At 37.2% G+C, this 20,320-nt stretch overlaps 2 protein-coding genes across 4 annotated transcripts in view; one reads left to right on the plus strand and one right to left on the minus strand.

Annotated features, from left to right (window-relative positions):
- The window catches only part of TASOR2 (transcription activation suppressor family member 2), a 56,735-nt gene extending 49,079 nt beyond the window's left edge, over nt 1–7,656 (plus strand). For both annotated transcript variants that reach the window (XM_090266461.1, XM_090266460.1), the window contains 5 exons: nt 1,341–1,466; nt 2,100–2,253; nt 3,345–3,450; nt 5,846–6,027; nt 6,658–7,656. In XM_090266461.1, the coding sequence (XP_090122587.1) occupies nt 1,341–1,466; nt 2,100–2,253; nt 3,345–3,450; nt 5,846–6,027; nt 6,658–6,773 (684 nt within the window). In that variant the 3' untranslated portion in view covers nt 6,774–7,656. The remainder of the gene's footprint in view (nt 1–1,340; nt 1,467–2,099; nt 2,254–3,344; nt 3,451–5,845; nt 6,028–6,657) is intronic.
- Nucleotides 7,657–9,553: 1,897 nt separating this feature from the next.
- Nucleotides 9,554–20,320, minus strand: part of GDI2 (GDP dissociation inhibitor 2) — a 33,033-nt gene continuing 22,266 nt past the window's right edge. For both annotated transcript variants that reach the window (XM_090266462.1, XM_090266463.1), the window contains exons 5-11: nt 17,121–17,319; nt 16,737–16,868; nt 14,284–14,383; nt 12,504–12,675; nt 10,845–10,989; nt 10,603–10,657; nt 9,554–10,517 (exon numbers count right to left, since the gene is read on the minus strand). In XM_090266462.1, the coding sequence (XP_090122588.1) occupies nt 10,371–10,517; nt 10,603–10,657; nt 10,845–10,989; nt 12,504–12,675; nt 14,284–14,383; nt 16,737–16,868; nt 17,121–17,319 (950 nt within the window). In that variant the 3' untranslated portion in view covers nt 9,554–10,370. The remainder of the gene's footprint in view (nt 10,518–10,602; nt 10,658–10,844; nt 10,990–12,503; nt 12,676–14,283; nt 14,384–16,736; nt 16,869–17,120; nt 17,320–20,320) is intronic.

The following is a 20,320-nucleotide window of genomic DNA, read 5'->3' on the forward strand; positions in this document are numbered from 1 at the left end:
GGAATAAAGAAAGTACTGTCAAAGCAAAGCTCAGAAAGCTATCCCTTCAATTCTTCAATCCTGGAGAATCATTAGTGATGAGATTAGTGATGAGATGTCAGGACCGCATTTATTTGATAAGGAAGATCTGTGAGGTCCTTTATTATTGTTAAAATTCAGAAAGCATGACAAAATAGCCCAGACCACCACAGGATTTGATGAAAACGGTGAACAGAAAATGTATTTATTCAAATCGTTTACTACTAAAATAAGTGAGGGCTAAAGATTTATATTTACATATTTTAGTGGGGTCTGTTAAGACATCTTGCCCATAGGAATTTACTTGAAAATACATTACCATACATTTTTAGCAATGAATTGAAATAGTCAAAATTTGAGTTGTTTTGAGATCCAAGGGAAACTATCTAAAGTTAACACTTTATTTTTATAAAGGAAATAGGTGATCATAAGACACCGTGCTTTTGGTATGACTAGGAATATCCAGGTGTGCAATAGAAACCTCCAGGATCCTTCAGACAAAAAGTGTTAAAATCACAAAGGAAGACAAGGTTAAAGAATGTCTTTAATTACATGAACTCACCCTTCCTATAAGGCTATCTCAGAGCTATTCTGTATAATAGATTAGTGCCTAACAACCATGCACATTTTAACATAATATCCCATGGTATTCAAATCCCATATCCAAGTTTTCATTAGTGATACTCAAAGTAATACATGGCTGTTACAGGTATTTTCAAGAGTTCTAGAAACGTTTTGACTGGAGGTGGCATTTTTGAGCGCATCTCTGTATCCCCAAGGTAATTCCCTTGAAGAATGTGAAACTCATTATTTAAGTCTGATATTTAAAAAGAATCATCCTTTTGTCCTGACCACTTGAGCTCAGTTGGTTGGGTGTTGTCTTGCAGAGCAAAAGGTTGCCAGTTTGATTCCCAGTCTGGGCACATGCCTGGGTTGCAGGTTTGGTCCCCAGTCGGGGCATGTACAAGAGGCAACTGGTTGATGTTTCTCTCCCTGTCTTTCTTCCTCCCTTCCCTTCTAAAATTTTTTTCTTTTAATATAAAGAATCAGCCTCTGATACTTCATGGACATAAGAGATTTATTATACAGTGCTTTTTTTTGCCTTTGAAATAAACTTCTAAACCCAGCTGTTCATGATACTGAGAAGTCATCTCTTTTACAGGTGAAAGCTCACTTAGTAATAAGACAAACTGCCATTTATGTTGCCTTATTAGAACATAATTTAGTAAATAGGATGTGTCTTTAGATGTTCTTAGTAAACAATAAAAGTAGTTCTGTGCAAGTATCCCTATTTTAGTAATGGCTATTTGTAAATATTTCAGAATATTCTGAGGAAAGGAGGCCATAGAGAAATTGAACCTCAGCATTTCTGTCAAGTTTTTCACCGAGAGAATGATATTCTGATGGTCATCATCAAAAATGAAGATATCTCATCACATTTGCATCAGGTAGGTTTGGAAGTACCTTTCTTACAAAGAAATGTATTCCAGGCCATTTGTTATTTGTAATTATTAGACTTGTCACAGCCCTTTTAAATTCATAGTAACTAAGGGAAAACTATAAAAAGATATTGGTAAATTTTTGTCTAATAGAAATAAATCTTTCTTTAAAAGGACTTGTAAACATTTTTAATTTATGATATTTACCTACTGGTTGAATAAAGGTGATTGCTTCTCCCAAGAAAATCTAACTTATGAGCGTAGCTACAGCCCTGCTGTCAGGCGGTAGTAACTGACCCATCCCTACAGCACCGACACCAGGTGAAGCTGGAGACAGGGAGTGATAGTGTTAGCCTATCACCTGCCTGATTAAAGGTCCCCAAAACCTCAGGTATACTCTTCCCTCACAACCTCCAGCGTGTAGAGTTGTAGAGATCACTTTGTAATTAACTAGCGTTATTAATGAGTTTGTAGCCTTGACGACAAACTGATTTAATATTCCTTACATGTAGCAGAATTACCCATCACTCATCAAGGTTAAAAGTATTTTTAGCTATTCTGAATCTTGAAACCCTTGGATAAAAGTGACAAAAGCAACCCAGTGAACCTATCTTCATTGTGGGATCCGTTTATGTTTCACAGATTCCTTCTTTGCTGAAGCTGAAGCATTTTCCCAATGTCATCTTCACTGGAGTAGACAGCCCTGAAGATGTTCTCAATTACACCTTCCAAGAGCTGTTTCGGACAGGCGGCTTTGTGGTATCGGATGACAGAATATTAGAAACTTTAACATTAGGTTAATCTTTCAATTTCCTTGCTTCTTTCTTTGAAATCTAGTCAAATCAATTCCTCCTCTCCCAGTGACCTAGTATTTCATGGAAAAGAGCAGTTTTCGTATAGTTCTCATTCCCAATGTACACTCTCTTAACCCCTTGTATTAACTGATTGTCTTCACCACCAAACCTAAGTTCCTTCTCGCAGAAGTGTGGCTAAAACAGTCATAAATTTGAGACTTTTTTTTAACATTCGACCTCTTCACTTGCTACAATCAACTCGGCTACAGATTTTGTTGTTTAGAATCAGCCCTCTTCCATTTCTGTTGCTATGGAAATCTTTTAAAAACTGGCTACTATAAGTTGTGTCAGTCATCTGGTTGAACACTAATATATATTTGACCCTTGAAGAACACAAGTTTGAATTTTATGCATCTACTTATAATTGATCTGACCAATTCATACCCATGTTCAGGGGTCAACTGGAGATTGGGTATCTGTATGCAGGGCACCTACTTAAGTTATACACGATTATTCCATTGAGTGAGCAGTCAGTGCCCCTAACCCTGTGTTATTTTGAGGTCAGCTGTATATAATCTGCTTCTCTCAGGACACTGAATTGACCTAAGGATGTCAGAGCACAGGGCAGATATTTATGTGTATGAACAAAACCTGCCACGTTAGAACTAAATGTGGATACACCATTTCTGGATTAGAGTATCAGGAGGATATATATATCTTAACAAACATGGATTGTTCATGGAAACTGGAGTTGGAAAATATTCGTACATTCTACTGTATTTAGAAACCTAGACTTTTGCTGTTGCAATTAAACCTCCTATGTGGTTTCTGTACATTCAAAGCTGTAACTGCTCGTAATCGCAGTGCTCTTTCTCTATACCGTTCTCTGCTACTGAAGTATGAGTAGGTAGTACTGAGTTGAGGGGCCACAGGTTGCTGGACCTTTGAAATGCAGTATGGGATCCTGCCCAGCTACAAAGTGACAATGATGGTATACATTCAAACATGGGTCTTATTTTTTAACAAGTAATAAATTCTGGGCTTTGAGTAGACAAGCCAAAAACCTTAAAACACAACTTACTCTATTCTGCAGTTCAACTAAAGGAAATTGTCAAAATCCTGGAGAAACTAAATGGAAATGGAAGATGGAAGTGGTTGCTTCACTACAGGGAAAGTAAAAAGCTAAAGGAAGATACCAGGTAAGGCCTGATGTCAGCTGAGGGCTTGGAGTTGGGGGTGGAGGGGAGGGTCCCTTCCCCCCTCTGACATGTAATTAGCCCTGAAATGTTCCGTGTGCTCTGGACTGGTGGGTATTCCTCAAGGTTATAGTTTGTGCTAGAATGAAAATCATCTGTATCACTAAACACAGTATTAAGGTCGATTGACTTTTTTGGATTTTGTTTTGTAGTAGGGCCTTCAGTGAAGGAAGCTGTGTGTTGTAATCAAGTTTATAGGCACAGCCCTGGCCGGGTGGCTGTTAGTTGGAGTATCATCTTGTACACCAAAAGGTTGCAGGTTTGATCCCCTGTCAGGGTGTATATGGGAGGCACTGATCCATGTTCCTCTTCTCTTTTCCTTTCCTCTCTTCTCTCTCTCTCTCATCAATAAATACCTTCCAGCAAGGATTTTTTTAAAAAAGAAAAATGTTTATAGGCACATACTTTGAGTAGTATTCTCTAGACCAACCAACAAGAGGTAAAGAAGTCAGACATAAAGGTCCTAAAATGTCCATAAAGTTCAGACTCTACTACTGTGACTTATAAAAAATAAATGAACTATGGGCAAATTGAGATGAGAATATATACTTAATTGAATTTTACCCTGAAACAGTAGCTTACCAATAGGCAAACCTCTTTATGTAGAACTGGAATTTTTAAGTATTGATTCCTTGGCTAAAGAGACTTGGAGTCTGAGGGTGCCTCCAGGTTCTAGTGAGACTGGGAAAGGAAGATCTGGAGCTCGGAGACAGACTAGGTAAAGAATAGATTTCATTTGTTAAATGATTGTTTCAGGCACTGTTAGGTGTTTTACCTAGATTATATCGTCCTAACTTTATACAGAGGAGGTAAACACCCACTTCAATGATATGGAAATGGAAGCACAGAGAGGACAGGACAGATCTGACTCAGGTCAAATATGGAGTCGGACAGTTGTGAAGCTAGGCTTCAACCCCAGAATGTTCATTACTGTGTTTCACCATACTGCTTTCTCCAGAGGAACTGTTTCACCATACTGCTTTCTCCAGAGGAACACAAACCTAGATGTGAAAACAGCCAAAATTGTGGAAGTGTGTGATATGTTGAAAGGTGGCTTAGAAGTTCAGGAAAGGCTTGTACTTAAGAGAAGCACTAGGACAGGAGGACAACCAGGAGCTAACAGGGTCCAGGGCTGTCACCACGAGTTCACGAGGAATTAATTAGCCAACCACTTTAGAAGGTTCAATTCAGGAATAATGGGAGAAGCAAATCAAAGCTCTGAGGCGCCAGAGCAGATCTATAAAATTATTAAAAATTATTTAAAAAATTAAATTTAGCATTCATAGAACTTTGGGTAGAGAAGTACGTCACTATTGGCAATTCAAATCATACTGATCTGGCATAATGAGAGCTGATCAGAAAACTCATATCCTTTGGCCTTTGGCATAATTTATCTAAAACTAAAAAACCACCTAGCTTTTTCAAAAAGCACCAAGGGTGTTTATAGCCATAGGTGGTTATCAGTAACTATGATACCAGCCTCAATTCCATCTGCAGGCTAATTTTTTTATATGAATTTTTAATATTTGCAAAATAATGCCATAAAAAATTTAACACAGTAAGTAGAAACATACAAGTTTCTGTTTATAGCAGTAAGGAATATAACACAGAAAAGTCGTTATTTTAAAATTATGTACATTATGATGCCAATCGAAAATGGGCATGTACAAAAGAAAAAGCCTGGAAGGAAATTCAACATCATGATGTAAATAGTTCCTATCACTCACTAGAGTGGTGGGGATACATACAATTTTGGTTTTCTCCAGCAAGCAGGATGGAGAAGATATAAGTGAGTGATAGAGAAGACTGGAGAGATGGAATCCAGAGCAGAGGTAGATGCAACATTCGCCTCTGAAAGAGGAAGGAAGGAAGGTAGTAAGATTTAAAAGGTGAGAAATTAAGGAAAATCTAGCTGTGACATAGTTTTAGTCAGAAGTATAGTGAAGAGGTTTTGAAGAGACTTAGAAGGTTTGGAACCATTGCTCTATAATAAAGAATGCAGTAAGAGGGCCACTTGCTGGCAACATTGTTGGAAGTAATAGTTGATGAATGTATTATATATGTCCATATTTCTTGGACCAAGGATGCTACTTTTTAAAAATCTGTATTTGCCAGAATAGTTTTGAGGGAAAGCATCAGGACATTGACCTCTAGGAAGGCAAGTGTACAGTGGAAAAAAAATAGGAACAAAGGATCTCGGGAGCTGGTTTTATTATAAGTAGATAAACCAGAAGTATAGTGAAGGCAAAATATCTAGGAATAAAACAACAGAATTAAGATACAGTATAAAAATGAACTTACACTGAATCTAAATTTAACATTTCTGTGTATTTTCCAGAGTGGATTCAATTGCACATAAGAAGAACTTAATATTGAAGTCATATCAGAGTGCAGATATCATTGAATTGCTTCATTATCACCAGTGTGACTCTCGATCATCAACAAAAGCAGAATATTTAAAATGTATGCTAAACCTGCAAATTCAGCATATTCATGCCAGGTTTGCTGTCTTCCTAACAGGTAAAAGTCACAGAGCCTTTGTTCTGCCTCAGTTTCATTTTATCAATCAGTTAATGCCAAAATAGGTCAACTCTAAAAATGTCCTTGCAAGTGGATTCATTGGGTATTGTAAGATATATGTGGTTATATCCCAGATCAGCTGTTACCCTGATAAATGCCAGGTCTAGTTAATAGTTTCCAACAGTTTCTACTAAGTTTCATCATCTCCTACGAGTACTAACTTAATTTTATACTTACTCCTAATTTTTAATGTTTTATGTGAATCTTCACCAAGCCTTTAAAAATTATTAAAGGAATGACTATAGTTGTCATTTATCAGTGGTTTTCAGCAGTTCCTCCCAGCCCCCCCCCCCCCCCCCCCCCCCATAGAAGCAGCTACTCCTAAAGCTTCAAATCTTTCTTCTCTGGAACCAGACTCCCCGCCCCCGACCTCCATCCCCAATTAGGGAGTTTCACAAAAGTTTTCTTTTTTTCAACAAAGGAGTTTCTCCTACGTTTAAAAAGGCACATTATTAACCTGTTGAATTACTCCATTGTACATCTGAGGCTAATATAATGTTGTATGTCAGCTATACATATTAAAAAGTACATTAATGAATTTTTCACCAAAAGATTTTTTTCTTTCCACAGAAAAGCCTGTCTCCAGAGAAGTCTTTGAAAATAGTGGCATCCTTGTTACAGATGTAAATAACTTTATTGAAAATATACAAAAAGTAGCAGCTCCATTTAGGAGTAGCTATTGGTAAGCACATTTTTTCTGTAACTTTCCCTTGTCAGCTGGAGTTGAAGGCCGATATTCTGACATTTGTGTCTGTGAGGGAACCAGCTGTTCAAAACTGTTCTTTACCTTATATATTTATCATGCTATAAATTAAAAATAACTTTACTTAGAGGTGGAAGTTGTATTTACCAAATTCTGAGTTTACCCAGATGATTAAAATGTAGCTTGCCTAGACATCAATGATGCCAAAAGATTAGCATTTTCCCTTTTGTTTGAAAAACTTCTTAAGACACATATATGAGTCTTTCCCTCTCATAATTGAAAAATCAATATTCTACAACTTGGGGGAAGAGTTTTCCTTCTTCTTTTTTGTTTGTATTTTCTTAAAACATCTGACTTCATTCATAGTGACCCAGTAGTTGTCCATTAGCTTTGGCTTGCAGTGTTAAATATTTTGTTTTAAATTATTTTAATTTAAAGCTATTAATTGAACCTACTGTTAAAAATAATAGTATAAACATCTTTACTCAATTGTTGCAAAAATGAGTATTTTAACCAATAGCTTTGTTTTTGTATATTAATGTCAGCAAAGCATAGGTAATGCATGTCAATCTGTTTTAAAAGTTTTAGCACCCCATTTGCTGTTACTCCAACAACACTACATAAAGTTATTAACCTTTCTTCCAAAATGGTACAAATTTATAAACTGTCATTTTTCACTTGTTTTTATAAATAGTGAACTATAAAATCAACTCTAAGCAATATACTTATTTATGATATTAGAAATAATTTCTACAGTTATCTTATGGTGAAAACCAAGCAAAAAACATTTGTAACATACAGCATCTATTTGGAACAAAGGTTTTTGTAACTAATTTGTTTCCTTTTTTAAAAAATAAAGACAACTTAAAAAAAACTTTCTGCGATTACTTTATAGCAAAAATTGGTGTTTGTCAAGAAAGCATTAGCACTTTTTAGGCCACTTAGGAATAACTAGGTCCCAGAGGACTCCTCTGGCTTAATCATTTTAGCCTTGATCCATGAAGTCTAGTCCCAGAGACCTGCCCAGTCCTTTCCCCTCCCCCGGTCATGTGCACTGAGCAACAGGCTACAGGAAGAGGACACTCACAGGACTTAACTATTTTTTTTTAACTTAATGACTTTAGAGGGAGAAACATCAACTTGTTGTTGCACTCATTTATGCATTCATTGGTTGTTCCATGTATGTGCCAACCTGACCAGACATCAAACCCACAACCTTGGCGTATCAGACAATGCTCTAACCAACTGAGCTACCCAGCCAGGGCCACAAGACTTTTCACCTGGCCCTTCTCTGGGGCTGTTAGACCTGTACAGAAATGTCTTTCAAAAGCCATTCATCTGCTTTGTATACTTCCTACCCAAACAGAAGTACTAGTTTCACTGTTATTTCCTCACAAGGAGAATAAAGTTTAATTATTTGACACTAGCTTTTGCTTAGGAAGCCACTTTATTTTACTCCAGGGGGTAAGACTCTAATAAGAGGACCATACCCTATTTGACACCCTGAATTCATTTGAAATTACTAACGAAAAAGAAACATTTAGTGAGTACCTAACTACTATTTGTCGGGTGCTATCTGCCCAACATGGTCACCTTACAAGCTGTACATCAAACATTCATCTCTCTTTGCTGAAAAGCCTTCCAATACCCAGCCCACAAAACGATCAGTTTCCATACCACCTTTTCTATATTTTAACATTTAACCAAGCCACAGAATAATGGGTCTGATCCAGACTATAGGCTCTTCCAGAAATTGTGCATTGTTATTTGTACCCCACTGGCCTGGGACACAGGTAGTATACTTAAGTGAGGAACATGCAAAAGTGCTGGGTTTTTTTCTTTCTTTCTACTTATATTAGTCCAGCTTGTGCATCTGCCTGCATTAATAGTTCACAATTTAAAATACTATGGGTAGGGAAGGGAAAGACTTGCTGGAATTTTAGGTCATCTTATCACATAGATAAAGCAGTGGTTCTCAAATGGGGCAATTCTATCCCCCAGGAGACATTACAGCATCTGGACACACTTGGTTCTCGGGCAAGGGAGGTGTTCCTGGCACCCTAGTGGCTAGGTCAGAGGTGCTATTAAACATCATACAATGCATAAGACAGTCCCCCCAACAAAGAATTATCTGGCTAAAAATGGGTAGAGATTTAGAAACTGAACTAAAGTATATCAAACAATCTGAATAATTATTACCCTGACTGCTTGAACAGATTATCTACTTTAGTCATATGTGCTTCAGACTTAACTATAAGAATCAATATTCACCCTTTAAGAATATGGTTGTCTTCATCTGATAGCTATCACACTGTATATGCTATCAAAGGGAAAGGAGGTACCAGTTAAAAAATATTTCTAATTACAATTTAAATTACATGAAAATATTAAAGCACCTATTTCACCTGACAATTCACTTATTCTCTTGTAAATGTTACTTGTAAGCAAAATTACCAAAGGCAGTAACCTGGATTTGTATGGAAAAGAATACTTGTTGTAAACCACTAATGAGAATATGTAAGTTTCACAGTTAATATTGAGTCAAAAGAATATAATTTGGGGTCTACTCACAGTGAAGCCAGATAACAGACTCTTTTATCCATCCAAGTTTGAATCTTCACAAGCTGTCAGTGACTGAGCACACACTTCACTCCAGCATCTCTCCTGGCATAGTTTCTGCTCTACTAACAGAAATAAACATGGCTGGCACAATACTTATAGCTCTTAAACACCAGGACACAAACAGACCAATTGAGAGGGAACTGGTTTCCAGAGTTTGGCTTTATTTTGCAGTAAAGAAATCATTTTGGAGACATTTTGAGGCAGACATCATTATTGAAGGAGAGGCTCTGTCAAATCAATACTGCATTGCAGCTTGGTCCGTTGAAGAAGCCACACCTGGGATACAAAGAAGCTTCTACATTTATCTGCTTTATGATAGGTCTTTCCCCTTCGCTTTCATCAATTTCATTAGGTTAAAACACCACACACAGGCTTCCTCCAAAATGAACTCTTGAAGTCTGGAGTTCTGTTAGAATTTTAGGCCCACATAAACCAATCTTTGTGGCTAGGCTACATGGGCCCTATCATAATACTTGACAGGACATAAAATGTTGTAAAGCTATAGGGAAAACTTCAGTATGCTGTCCCAAATTGTGGAATATTTGATTTCAAATCTCTTTAATATCAAGAGAACAGATGGCACACAAATTGTATTGATCCAGCTCTTCAGCAGCAGAAGCACATAACTGCAAAGGCTACACTGATAAAAAGATACAAATACTGTATCAGTTCTCTGTATCAGTATCACAATGTTTCTTTAAAACTTACCCTTCACTAGAAGAAAAAGCCAGCATTTGTTTAACAGTATAGAATGTGGTCACCTGTCAATTCTGAATAGCCACTCCATGAAAACAAGTTAATACACGATATTAGAAAGGGGAGGTATATTTACTGGTGCAGTACTCTGCAATTTCTCAGTTTGGATTACAAAAGCAGGCCTTACAATATTGATTTCATACAATATGCATTATTTGCCAAATTTTAAAGTTTGTCCCAATTATGATAACACGGTCTACTGTTAGTCTTCCCCATAGATGTCATTTTTCTTGCGCTTCATTTCTTCAAAGTCAAACTCAGATCCTGTCATCCTCTTATAGATGTCTTTAATGTCATCACAGGTTGTCTCAAAGTGAGTTGTAGCATCGTATGTACGGGAAATAAAGATCTGGAGATAAAAATTAGAAAGATTTGAAACTAGGGAAGTCTCCCAGTAAAACCTGATAATACCCTTTTCAGATCACCACACTCACCTGGCTTTCTGTTCCCAAATCTTTTGGTACAAGCAGGTCACTGATGCTGACGAATCTGGAGGAGAAAAAGAATTCAGTGAGCTGACCCCACACCCACTCACTGCTTCGCCTAAAAAGCAAATCCCAAAGGATGAACCTGGTAGAGATGATGGCTGCTTTTCTTTGTTCTCATGGGGTTTGTCCTACCATGGAGCCAAAAACCACCTAGGATTTTAGCTGATATAAATGAACACATCACTTACTTCTGTTCAATTGGTTCCAAAAGCTCCAAAGCTGGTCTGATTTCTTTCTCGGGTTCCTTGGTCTCCACAGTTGTACTGACTATGGCGATGTACTTCCCTTGTGCTGCCACGTTGTGTGCAGAGGAGATCATACAGACGTAGATATCTGGAAACAAGTAATGCCATCTCACTACCAAGGTCTGTAAACCTTGGGCATGTGGGTACATACAGGTCCCACTTGTAGTTCTTACAGGTGTGAATTAAAATTACTTGGACTAGACAATACCTTGTAAGCTTATGTATGTGGAGGCAAACAGGTTCATACATAGAATATGCAAATATTCAGCCACATTCAGCCTTTTGGAGATTAAGGATTTATATGGCAGTGAACTGTTGTACATACTTGGAAATGAGATTTCTCTTCCCAGCTCTGTCATAGCTAACTATGGAAAACTGGCAAACCATAGTAACTGCTCTGGGGCCTTCTGCCTCTCTGAACCCTGCATTTAGAAAGGTTTTGAATAACTAAGAAAGGTTTTATTAAGTACAGCTGGTCCTCAACTTACAGTGGGGTGATATCCTGATAAGCCCATTGTGAATATCATTAAGTCAAAGTACATTTAATATACCTAACCTACCAAACATCATAGTTTACCCTAGCATACTTTAAATGTGCTCAGAGCACTTACATTAGCCTACAGTTGGACAAAATCTCATTTAATTCTGTAATGAAACTGGAAAACAATAATTGTATAGTTAGTGAAAAACTGAGTCAAACCATCGTTAACTGGGGACCTTCTGCACTGATTTCTATTTAATATAAAATTATAAATCAGCAAAAATTTATTGAGTTGGCATAATAAACTCACATAATTTCATAGGTTCTACTTGACTGTATACTGCTAAGTAAGTACATCATTTCCAATACAGAAAATAATTACTGGGTTCTCTTTTCCTCTCTCTTTTTTTTTTTTTTACTTTCACAGAGATCTGCTTGGGAACCCTTTCCAGACAGATTACTTTAGTACAAGTCCCTTGGTTCTAGTAATAATCTGTGATTTGGATTCCTATATGGAAAAAAAAAAATAAAGATGGCTTTTAACTGGGTTTAAAAGCCGATAACACTTTTAAATTGAATTTTTGATGAAAGATTTAAGACTTCGGGAAGACGTAGTGGATGAAAACTACTGGTTAAAACAAACAGATTAGGAATTATGATTTTAAAGATAAAGTCTGATCTTAGAGAAATTTAAGTTGTTTTCTAGCACACTGTTAAAATCAAATATAAGTATTATATTGACAAATAATGACATTAAAAATAGCACTATCATCATTTCAAAATAGTGGAGTCAGGTAATTAATAAGCTAAACCTTCACAGGCACATAATGTTGGCACCAGGAGAGACTGGACTGCTCATCTTACTTCAGACTCTGAATTCTACATATGAAGAATCAGAGGTCCAAGGCAATGGTTGCAAGGCTAAGGCAGGACTCCTAGGCTAATTTAATTTGTATGATGATTTAGGACCTCAGCTAATTGGGATCCATCACGTTTTGTTTCCCATGTGTTAAAAACCAAGGCTGCTTTACTATGAAAGAGCAGATAAAATTGGGAATAAAACAAAAAGTAAATGATGTCTAACAAAATTCTACAAACATCTGCTGATCTTCCAAACTCACCTGACTTCCTGTTGACCTGGTTCTGCGGAATAATGATCTGGCAGGAGTTGGCGTCATTGGTGTTCTTGATGGGGTGACTGAGGATACAGATAACTCGGATCACCTGACCCACTTTTTCTACCCGATCTTTTACATAGCTGGGGTCACAGATGAGCTGCTTACAGCGAGCAATCTGTAACAAAATATTTAAAGACTTTATAATCTTCAGTACCCACGATGTTTTTAGACAGCATACTGAAGCGATTGTCCCGACTATAACCTGTTATTTTCATAAAGTTAACTGCAGAAATTTACTGAACTACATATAACTATTCAAACTAGTTTTGCCAGTAATCTCTACAAAGTTCCCTGGAATAGATCCATTAATTCTAAATCCTATTCAAGTATTAGGAAATCTGTTGCATAGCGTTCAGAAGTTTCAGAACCAAGCAGACCAGAGTTCAAATCCTGGCTCTATGCAATCTCAAAGGTTTGTTGTTAGCATTAAATGAAACACTGTAATTTACATGTGAATGTACCAAGGGTAAATGTTCTATAAATAGTACTAGTATCACAAACCAACTGAAATCATTCTAACACTATGCTTTCTAAGTAAAACTTAAGTTGCAAGATATACATGATAGTCTTCACCTTTATATCAAAGCCTTGACACTTCCTAAGAGGAAGCAGCTGTGTGACACAAAGAATGGAATAAAACTTCAATAAAAAGGACTCAGATATCAAATTAAAACATTTATCCATATCTCCTAAACACCTATTATGCTGAAAGTACAAGGTAGTTACAAAAGATATGCCACAATAATAAAAGTTCAGATAGCCAACTAGTGAGTTTGCTTATACAGTCGTAACTCATGGAATACCATCAGAAATACCAAAATATATTTTTTTAAAAATAATTTATTTGTTTATTTATTTTATTTTTAGAGCGAGGGGAAAGGAGACAGAGAGGGAGAGATGCATCACTGTGTGGCTGCCTCTCACATGCCCCCAACTGGGGACCTGACATGCATCCGAGTCATGTGCCCTGACTGGTAACCGAACCAGCGACACCTGGCTCGCAGGCTGACGCTCAATCCACTGAGCCACAGCAGCCAGGGCCTCAAAATATCTTTTTTTAACTTAGTTCTTGAGTTTCTTTTTGAGCAGTTCTATTTGTAAGAGTCGGTATTTCATGAAAGAGGGATCATCTGGTTTTTTGCAGACCAATGTCATTGGCATCACCCGAGAGCTTGCAAGAGAACGCAGCCCTACCGCGGACGAGTTAATCAGAATGTGCCCTCCAACAAAATTAACAATGATTTATATTCAATTCAAATTTGAGAAACACTGCTCAAAACTCCACCTAGGCAGCTCCACAGCTAAACCCAAAATTAAATAAATATTAATAACATTAATATTTAACAATGTATTAAGTAATAACAAAATGGTTATTATTGCCCAAGCCCAATTTCAACCAATAAGTTTTAAGTGGTACAAATAACACTAAATTTAAATGAAAATTAAAGACAGGCACCAATCCACAGGATATTTACCACTTAGAACTCATCCATATGCATATTTTAGCTTTAAGAGGAAGCAACAATCAACACTATAGGAAGTACTGATATTTTTTTCTTAAAGCACAGCCTTGGTAACTAAGTCCTTAATCATAGTGAATATGAATTTACTATAAGAAATCACATATAGTCTGAAATTTGTCCATACCAAATTAAGTACTTATTAGATAATAAAAGTTTTCTTCGTAAGAACACAGTATTTTTAAATTGTAGAATCTAGTTACCTCTCCTTCAGATTTAACACCAATCACTTTTCCATTTTCCACAATGATTTCTTCAATTGGTTTATTCAACATGTAGGTACCTCCATAAATAGCACTTAGCCTAGAAAAACAAAAAGACTTGAACAGAGATTACAGCTGTGGGTCTTGAGGACAAACGAGTCTGAAGTTTGAAACTGCCTTATGAGAGGAGCTTGGCAAACACCCTGGGCTTCCCAAAAACCCTGGGACCACACACCTGTTGTCCCAAGACTAAGAAGTTAGGCAAAATACAAAACACCCCCTTGAAAAATGGTAAAATCAAGCCTCCAAAGTTCAAAGTGAACTTGTCTAATACTCTTCAGAGAAAGACTCTAGCATCTCTAGAATGTACCCGTTATGTGTCCAATATACAATCAAAAACTGAGTGAAGAAACAAGAAAATGTGACCCAAAGTAAAGAGGAATTAGCAATCAACACAAACAGAAAAATTATTTAATAAAAAAAAAAAAAAGTCTGTTCTCACCACTTCTATTCATCATTTTTCCGTTAGTCCTAGCCAGTGCATAAAGGCAAGGGGAGCAGGGAAACACAAAGGTGGTAAGAGAAGAAGCTAATCTGTCTGTTCAAAGATGAGATAACTGTGTACAAGGAAAATTCTAAGAAATCTATAGAACTAGTAGAACTAATAAACACAAGGTCACAGGATATAAGATCAGTATACATAAATCAATCATTTCTGTATATTCGCAGCAAACAACTTTGAAATAAAACAAACTTTCATTAACAGGAACATCAAAATAATCAAACACTTTGAATAAACTTAAACAAAAAAGGTGCTAGGTCTCTACAATGAAAGCTACAAGACACTGTGGATAAGAAAATCTAAATATATGGGGAGAGCACATTCATAGATTGAAAAATTCTCCCCCAAACTGACATACAGATTTTCTTATTAAATTTATCATGGTGACAGTGGTTAATAAGATCACAAAGGTTTCAAGTGTACACTTCTATGATACATGATCTGTATATTGCATTGTATGCCCACCATACAAAGTCAAATCTTCCATCACCATGTATTTGGCTACCTTTACTACCCACCCTGATCTACAGATTTAGTTCAATCTCAATCAAAATCCCAGCAAGCAAGTTTTTCTAGAAACCGACCTGTTCTAAAATGTATGTAGAAATGCAAAGGACCTCAAATAGCCAAAACAATTTGGGAAAAGAACGAAGTTGAGGACTTGCACCACCTGACTTACAAAAAATTATAACCCTACTTCACCCCAAACACCAGTATTATTTCAAGATGAATCACAGATTTAAACACAAAGCTAAAACTACAAAAGTTTCTAGAAAAAGACACTAAGGAGCATCTGTGCTCCTAAGGTAGGCAAAGCTTTCTCAAACGGGACTCCAAAAGCACTAAACATACAAAAAAAATATATTATAAAAATTTAAAACTTCTGCCACAGACTGGGAGAAAACATGTATAATGTATATATCTGACAAAAGACTTGCTGCTAGGACACATCAAGATCTCCTACATATCACAAAGACAACCCAATCTTTAAAAATGTGCAGAAGACATGAATAATCACACCATAAAATTATACAGCCAACAAGTTCATGAAAAGATAATATTAGTCCTCAAGAAATGCAATATAATGAAACAGCATTTCACACCTTGAGTGGTTAAAAAGACTGTGGACACAAAATGCTGACAAGGATGTGGAGTGACTAAAATTCTCACACATTGCTGAGTGTCTGTAAAATGGTACCACCGCTCCCACAAGTTTCGCAGTGTCTCAGAAGTTAAACACTTGCCCTATCAGCAAGTACGGTAATTCCACTCCTGGATTCCACCCCAAAGAAATGACAGCCGCCTATGCCCATACAGACTTTTACAGAAAGCTCACAGTAGCTTCATTCACAATGCCACCAAACTGAAAACCACCTAGATGTCCATAAAGGCAAGGGGGTATAGTTGACGTAATTCACATAATGGACTATTTACTACTCGATATTTTAAAAATGAACTACCTGCATCTACATAGGTGAATCTCAAAAATATTGTTAAAGGCCAGACACAAATTACATATTGTATTATTCCTTTTATATAAACTTCAAAAACAGGCAAAAGTAACTTCCAGTCATAGAAATCACAAATGATATTGTTACAGTGTGGGTGGGGGGTGATTATGAGGTGATACACAGAACTTTCCAGAATAAAATGTCCATGACTTGATTCTGGAGTTCTGATTACACAAGTTTATACATTTATCAAACTCAACATTTTTATTGTAGCGATGGTTTCATTGCATGTAAATTTTGTTTCAATAAAAATAAAAAGCATCTCATTACTTACGGGCATATCCTATCTCATTTTTCATAGCCATATCTCATACTCCTGTTGAAGATAAGATTCAAGATCAATGGGCTTTTTATCAAACAGGTTAAATATGGATTCTTACCTTGCAAATCCTTGTGGCAGTTCTCCAAGACCATACAGTGGATAGAGGTATGGACTTTTGCCATATCTTGCCAAAGACTCACTGTAAAGTTTAATCCTATTAATGGTTTCACAACATGGTTGATCTAAATAGCTGGAGAAACGGAAATAAATATCACAAAAGGGCTTCAGTTTTCATTTTTGTGAAATCTTTTTCTGAAGTGATTTCAATTCGGTGCCTTTTTATTTTACTTAAAAGGTTCTAACATCAATTTGCAACTAAAACCTCTTCTTTCATTGTATAAAACTGCTATATACTTATTTTGTTAGAATTTCCACATTGGAAAATGGGGCAATTCAGTTAGTGTTCCAAAAAACATATAAATCTAAAAATGAAAAAACTTACTCATCAGTTCTGTAAAGTGCCAGGGCATGACCAGTAAAATCTATAACGTCTTGGCCCAAGTCAAATTTCTTATACACCTCTCGCATTGCAGTCTTCTTAGGATCAACGCCCTCAAAAGTTCTAGCATCATTTTCATCGAAGTTGGCAACATATACTAGGAATTTTCTGAAGCGACGTTTTTCAAACAGTCCCATTAAACCTAAAACAGAATTTTTTCAAAAAGCACACACTCACAATAGGACACTGGAGAAAAGAGTGAGAGAAAAAGTTTAAATATGCCACATTATTATCTGAGGCTCTTCTAACAAAATGTGCAATTTAAGATACAAGAGTTTGGACAAACTTTAAAATAAACTGACATAATTACAAAAGATCAGTCAGGTCTTCAATCTTACAGTACAATTAAATGTAGTTTTCCTAATTATGTCTCTTATTAGGTACAAGGTAAACATGACTTTGCAAAACCTTTATTCATGAAGGGATACAGCTGAATGTTGTTTGAACTACTCTGATCAATACTCAGCCAACTGCCTAAAATACTGAATGTTCTTCCTTTCCTTTTTTCTATATACTAAGATACACTCTGGCATTTAATGGGAAAGCTTAGCTACCAAGAACAAACTGACCTCAAAGAAACTTAAGAGTTGATTATCCTTACTTTAATAAAGTCCTAAATAATCAGTTTACTGCTTTGTACACTTAAAAAGCAGATGAGCCCTGGCTACTGTGGCTCAGTGGATTGAGCATCGGCCTGCGAGCCATGTATCGCTGGTTCGATTCCCAGTCAGGGCACATGACTAGTTGCATGTCAGGTGCCCAGTCAGGGGCGCAAGTGAGAGGCAACCACACAGTGATGTTTCTCTCCCTCTCTTTCTCCTTTCCCATCTCTCTAAAAATAAAATAAACAAATAAACTATTAAAAAAACATTTGTAGACTTCCAGCCAAGATGGAGGCTTAGATGGACACGCTCGGTCTCCCTCTACAACTAGAGAGGAATACAACTACTTCAAAAGAAAAGATAACTAGAAATTCCAGAAAATAAAACTACACGGAAGCCCAATGTACAAAGTTATAGACCAGCGGCGCCCTTTGGGCAGGTAAGAGCGAAAGGGGGCGGAGCTGTTTGCGGTCGCACCAGGGACAGGGGCAGGGAGAGCAATCCCAGCGGCAGGGAGAACAATCCCGGCTGCAGTCGAACCCCGGCAGCTTGCAACCCCAACGCTGGGAGAAGCAGCCACCACATCGCCCCGAACAGTGAGGCCCAGAGGGCGGGAGGACGGATCCCGGTCTCCTAGCGGAATAACTGTGTGAATCCATCTTGGACCCCCACCCCCACACAAAGCGCCACAGCGCTGAGAAATAGGTTGCGGATAGGCGCCGGTCGCTGGGCAGTGACGACAAAGCACCACAGCGCAGCGAAAAAGGTTGCAGATCGTCACCGGTCGCTGGGTTGTGACGAGTACACAGGCACTGCCCCCTATAGCCGGCCCAAGAAAACAAAACACATCTGTCAAAATGAGGCAGACAACTATAGAAATCCCCGTGGCGCAGCTCACCAGGCAACAGATGAAGAATCTGACAGATGAACAAATAAGAAACCTGTCAGAGGCTCAGTTCAGGGCCATTGTTATCAGGTGGCTTACAGAATTAACAAAAGATCTGGAAAAAGATGAGAAAGAATCGAAAAATACTCATACTGAAAGGAACAAAACCACATACGAGACAGATGGTGAGGAAATAAAATCCAGAGTTCAAATCAACAAACCAGAACATAGAGAAGGAGCAAACAGTCAACCAGTGCAGAGAGAGGAAACAGAAAGCAAAGAAAATGAAGAGAGGATCAGAAACCTCTGGGACAGCTATAAGAGACCCAATATAAGAATCATTGGTTTACCAGAGGGCAAAGAAGATGAACTAGAAATTGAAAAATTAAGTGAAAATATAATAAAGCAGAACTTCCCAAACTTGGGGAAGGAAATAGACTTACAGGTCCAGGAAGCACAGAGAGTTCCAAAAAAACTGGACCCAGGGAGAACCACTCCAAGACACATTATAATCAAAATGTCAAAAGTTAAAGAGAGAATCTTAAAAGCAGCAAGAGAGAAGAAAAGAATCATGTACAAAGGGGTCCCAATTAGACTATCAGCTAACTTCTCAAGGGAGACCCTGCAGGCAAGAAGGGACTGGCAAGAAATATTCAAAGTAATGAAAATCCAAAACCTACAGCCACGAATTCCAGCGAAACTGTCATTCAGAATAGAAGGACAGAGAAAGTGTTTCCAGGACAAAATAAAACTGAAAGAGTTCATCAGATCCAAACCACTGTTATATGAGATGTTAAAGGGACTGGTTTAGAAAAAGGAGGATCAAAACTATGAACATTAAAATGAAAACTGCATCACAAGAAACAACAACAGAAGCTAGGGAATTGAAACAAAGGCAAGCTAAGTAGGCAACGAGAGTGGAAAAAGAACTATAGGTATGGGGAGCATATTGGGGGGAGGTCAGCAGGGAGGGGGAAGAGGGAGAGGGAGGTAGATGGTATAGGAATTAAGAAGCATAGTAAGAGGGAATGGAATAGACAGAGAGAGGTTGAGAAGAACTATATGCACAAACAATGGACATGGACTAAAAGGGGGGGACAACTGGAGGGAGGGGGGCCACCGGGTGGAGGGGAGCAGAGGGAAGGGAAATTGGGACAAATGTAACACTATAATCAATAAAATACATTAAAAAAAAAAAACATTTGTAATTATTTTAAAAAAATAAAAAAGCAGATGAGTAGACAGCTATAAACTACCACATCATAAATCCTCAGTTCTTCCTACTCATCAGTATTCTTACTACTAGTATACAACTGGCAGAAAGACATGGGCAAAGGAAAAGAAAATTTTCTGATTTACCATCTCCTTCTTCCCCCTTTCCTAAATTGTACAGCTACTTTCAAAAACAACTATAGCTTTAAAAATAACAAGCTCTCAAATGTTTCTTTTATATCTGCTGACAGTTTTATGTTTTGATATTTTTAATATTACTTCCCAAGACTATAATTGAAACCAACAAAATTGAAAATTCAAATGACCCTGAGGCTATTAATGACAGCTGACTGCATTAAAAAAAAAAAATTTACAACCTAGCTTTAAAAAATGGTCAGAACGCATATACAGTAAAAGGCATAAGGCTAAAAAGAAATATGTTA

Source organism: Furipterus horrens, unplaced genomic scaffold (genome assembly GCF_987537825.1).
Source record: "Furipterus horrens unplaced genomic scaffold, mFurHor1.1.pri manual_scaffold_2, whole genome shotgun sequence".
NCBI lineage: Eukaryota > Metazoa > Chordata > Mammalia > Chiroptera > Furipteridae > Furipterus > Furipterus horrens.